This window comes from Temnothorax nylanderi, unplaced genomic scaffold (genome assembly GCF_030848795.1).
Source record: "Temnothorax nylanderi isolate EJ_2023f unplaced genomic scaffold, tnyl_v1.0 TNYL_tig1421_pilon, whole genome shotgun sequence".
Taxonomy (NCBI): Eukaryota; Metazoa; Arthropoda; class Insecta; order Hymenoptera; family Formicidae; genus Temnothorax; species Temnothorax nylanderi.
The window spans coordinates 11182-15516 of record NW_027250483.1 but is presented as its reverse complement, the minus strand read 5'-3'; the positions used below and the strand labels follow the sequence as shown (position 1 = coordinate 15516).

Sequence of the window (4335 nt, the reverse complement as noted above, 5' to 3'; positions counted from 1 at the left end):
AAGAAGAAAAGAAGAGATTTATATGACGTATGTGTATTTATTGTGTTTCCCCACAGGGTTTACAAGGCGTTTTATTTTTTTATGAGGAACGTTCCCAAACCTCTTACACAGACATCAAAAACAAAACGAATACAAATCAATCTCAACATCAGAGTCAAAAGCCTCTTACAAACAACAATCTCAAAGTCAAAACTCGAATCATAAATCAAAGTATCTCTTCCTCGTGTTCCTCTTCCTCTTCCTTTTCCTCCGCTCTTGAACCGGCCCCATCCTTTGGCCCCCCTCTTCTCAACTCGCCCTACCCTCGATTGGCCCAATCCCTTTTCCCTCCAGCCTCCCCATCATCGTCCGACTCCATTAGCAGTTTCTCCTCCATACCTTTAGAGATTTCATCCTCCTCAGATCTCCCTGTACTCCTGCTTATTCTCCCTTCCATTTTCTCCTCTCTCTCCTCTCTCTCTCTATCTCTCCTTTCCACCGACTTGTCCTCAACGATCTTCACTCCTACCCTATTTCCCGCCTTTCTCCTCGCCTTTATCACCCGCCATTTCTCCTCTTCGTCTTTCAGCTTCACCAATAGCGTTAACCAAGCTCCTCTCTGTCCTACCACAAACACCTCCCTTACCGTCACCCTTATCTTTAATCCTTCCGTAAATACCTCCTTCACCTTCTCCCAGTGCGAGCCCTTATCTCCCCATACCTCCTTCTCCACCCTTAAGATTACGTTCCTTTTCCTCTGTTCATCCTCGTTTCTCTCGCCCACCCCCGCCCACCATTTCTTCTTCACCCCCACACTCTCTTCGATGTCCTCCCTCTTCCTTTTGCCTCCATTTTGTTTTATTCTCTCTATCATTCTCTCCATTCTCCTTACCTTCTCCTCAAGCCCCTCTATCCTCTCCTCCTTCTTTGTATCCACCTCTTTTTTCTCCTTCACCATCTTCCTTACCTTCTCCTCCAACTCCTCTATCCTCTCCTCCTTCCTTCTCTCCACCTCCTTCTTTTCCTTCGCCCTCTTCTTTGATTTCTCCTCCATAATCCTTCCCACCGCCTCCGCTATTATTTTCCCCTCTTCTTCCATCCTGGGTAATCCTGGGTGATCTGTAACCAATTCTCCTATACACCCTTTCTTACTCTCACTACCTTACTTCTATCTCTTGACTCCCCCTCTTATTCTCTCTCCTTCCTTCTACCCCCCTTACGTGTACCTGCCTAATTCCACCCTTACTTACTTCTCTCCTCTTTTCCTCGCTAATTCCTTCTCTCCCTTCCTTCCCCTCTTTCTCTTTTTTCGCTTCTTTTCCTTGGCTGCAGATTACTTTTCCGTCTCCTCTCACTTACCTTCGCTCGCACTGCTATCTTACTACCTGCCACGTGCCTTCGTCTCGCATTTCCCTCTCTCCTTCGACTATCGATCTATCACTCCATCGATTCCGCTTATTTCCCAACGACAAGCGGTGCCAACCTTGTATGTATTATTTCCCCTCCCTTCGTCCTTCATTCCTCCATCTCCTTCCGCCTTCCTTGCTTCAGCCATTTCTCCGCTTCCCTCCTTTCTGCCACTGCTCTCTCCCCCTCCTTCCCCCTCTCTCTCTCCTCCCGCTCGCCACCTTCCCTCCTTCCTATTCTGTCTTCGCTCTGAAACAAAAACCCACTTCCTTTCCCCTCCGCTCCTCTTTACTCCAACCATCTCCCTCCGCCTCCCTTGCTTCTGTCCTTTCTCCGCTTCCCTCCCTTCTGCCACTGCTCTCCTCCCCTCCCTCCTTCTCTCTCCCTCCCCCCGCTCGCCGCCTTTCCTCTTCCCTGATCCGTCCCCGCTCCTCCCGCCTACCTCTTACTCACCTTTCTTCCTATGTCCCTCGTCCTCGCCCGTATCCATACCCTCGCCTCCACCGCTTTATCCTCGTCCATCTTCCCCCTTAATCTACTCCCCTAGCTCCTTTCTCCATGCCTCCAAAGTCCAGCTCACGCACGCTCGTCACCTCTTCTCCTTCTTCGTTCTACCACTCCGTCGTTTCTCTCCTTCTCTTTCCATCACCTGTCTATCTGTCCGGCCTCTTCGGTCATTCGATCCATCGATCTGTCGCGACGCCTCCCTGCTCCGTTCCATACCTGCCGAGCCACCATCGACAATCCCTCTGTCTCGCGACAGATTGATCGATCACCCGATCGATACTCCCTGCTGCCAACTCGCTCAGCTCCCTTGTCGTGTAACCTGGGCTGCTACCTCCATTCCTTCTATCCCGCCCTTCTCCCTAACCTCACTTTCCACGTGCCACTTCACCAACGATTCCCGTCTCCTCCAGACCACCTTCCGCTTCGCCTCCATTCTCCCGTCTTCCTTTCGCACTCCCCTATCTACCCCCTTCAATCAACACCTTCCTCACCTCTCAATCTCTCCCTTCATCTCCTTTCACTCTCCTACCATTTATCCACCTGTTCCCCCGCCGAGGGCTACGGAGGAACTCCAAGAAGAGATTTATATAATAAAAGAAAAAAAATTTAGACGATAATAGTAAAGAATTAGAAGGTGAGTAACATTATTATATGGTGCCAGCACGTAAAATCAAGTAATGACAAAAATAAAAATCATGCTTCCTGAAGTAGATAATTAGTATGTGAAATGAGTGTGAAAGAGTGAGAGAGGATTAGAGTTTACGATTGTAACGAAAATTTTTAGAACTTTTACAGCAGTTTAAGGGGGGAGCCTCATGTAACCGGTCAAAAAAATCGAAAAAAATTTTATTGCATAAATCATTAGTATTCAAACAACTTGACTTCGATACGTGGATCTAGCTCGCGGCTGGGCTGGGTTCGAAGGAGGCGCGGAGAAACAGAAGCGAGGCGGGGGCTGGCAGAATGAAGCGTATCGGCTTTACTAACACAATAACAACAGTTTATTCTATCGTAACAAAGGCTCGCGATATTTAAGAGATTTAGTGTGCGCAGAATACAATGTCGTGATGCACGCGGAGGCGCGCGAGAAGAGCCGGCGTGGCACAGTGAAAGGCGCGCGTGAGTAGGATTCTCGCGGGGTGGCACTAGCGGCCGGGTACACGCGTGGTGCGATCGTGACGGATGATCGGGTTGTCGCGGGCGGCGCGAGGTAAAGCGGCCGATTCGCTCGTTACCGGGATTCGCACGGGGCGGAGCCGGTATTTTCGGCGGCCTCGCGGGCCGAAACGCGCGACAAGAGGTATCGGTGCGGGCGGGGCCGGTTTTCCGGGCGTCGCGGATCGGAGCGCGGAAAATGGCGCGAAGCGCGGAGGCGGCGATGAGATCGCGTTGAGCAGGAGCGATCTAGCGCGAGTCCGACCACCGAGAAGCGCTCGGTGGAGGCAGAGTACGGAGGCTCTACCCCCGAGGCAGGCTGCGAACGGCTAGACCGAGGAAGAAGGCGCGAGTCCAACCACCGAGAAGCGATCGGTGGAGGCAGAGTACGGCGGCTCTACCCCCGATGGAAGGCTGCAAGCGTCTGGAGACGGGGCGGTATCCGGCGAGACACACTCGGTGGAGGCAGAGAAGCGCTCTACCCCCGTTCGGATAGCCCTGTGTATGAGGAAGCTGATCGTTTGCCGAGACACACTCGGCGAAGACAGAGTATGCCAAAAGCTCTCTACCCTTGTGCTGACTAGCGGATGCGGGAGTTCAGGATCGGTGCGGTCGGTGAACAAATTGATCGTGGAATCGCAATTTGCGTTAACAACGCTCGGTTTATATACACGCCGCGGCGGCGTTACGGAGTGGCGGGGGTAGCGACGGCAATCGCGAGCGCCGGGACGGTGCGGCGGAACGGTCGGAGATTACGGCGTCCCGACGCACAGTGGGAAGAAAACTCATGTTTTTGGACAAAAATCTGCCTACAACACAAAACTTAACCGATTGAAATGAATTTTTTTTTTAAATACTTGTGAATATTTGTACTTTCTCGTGGTACTGCTTAAAATTTAATAATTTCTATTACAACATTAAAAAAAACATGTCAAAGTTAACCTTTTGCTTCCTCGTAAAGGAAGCTTTGTATCTGTGAAAAACAATTAAGTTTTTTATGTTTTAGAAACATGTTTTGAAATCTTACAAGTTGAAACATGTAAAAAAACAACTTTTTTCATGTCTGTGTGTATACGCGCGCGCGTGTTTGTGTATACACCGATATCTCGAGAAAAGTTTAACCGATTTTGATGATTCGAATAGCATTCTTTTTGTTATTCTTTCGGGAGTAGAATAACAAGTAAATATATATATATATACGGGACATTCCACGTCAACTGAGACAGAGCTATGCCCAAAATTTGTCACGACCAAAAAAATCGTTCCTGGGCTCAAAATGTTCGTACT

At 49.7% G+C, this 4335-nt stretch overlaps 1 protein-coding gene across 1 annotated transcript; it reads right to left on the bottom strand.

The window, feature by feature from the left end:
* Positions 1-23: 23 nt before the first annotated feature.
* LOC139787317 (uncharacterized) lies at positions 24-1578 on the bottom strand. The gene is made up of 2 exons (XM_071726382.1): positions 1463-1578; positions 24-1098 (listed from the first exon to the last, which is right to left on the bottom strand). The coding sequence occupies exon 2, from the start codon at positions 1076-1078 to the stop codon at positions 299-301; it is 780 nt and encodes a 259-aa protein (XP_071582483.1). The 5' UTR covers positions 1079-1098; positions 1463-1578; the 3' UTR covers positions 24-298.
* Positions 1579-4335: the final 2757 nt, after the last annotated feature.

Coding starts and splice junctions, on each gene's coding strand:
- LOC139787317 (XM_071726382.1), bottom strand. CDS start 1,078: ATGGAAGAAGAGGGGAAAATAATAGCGGAGGCGGTGGGAAGGATTATG.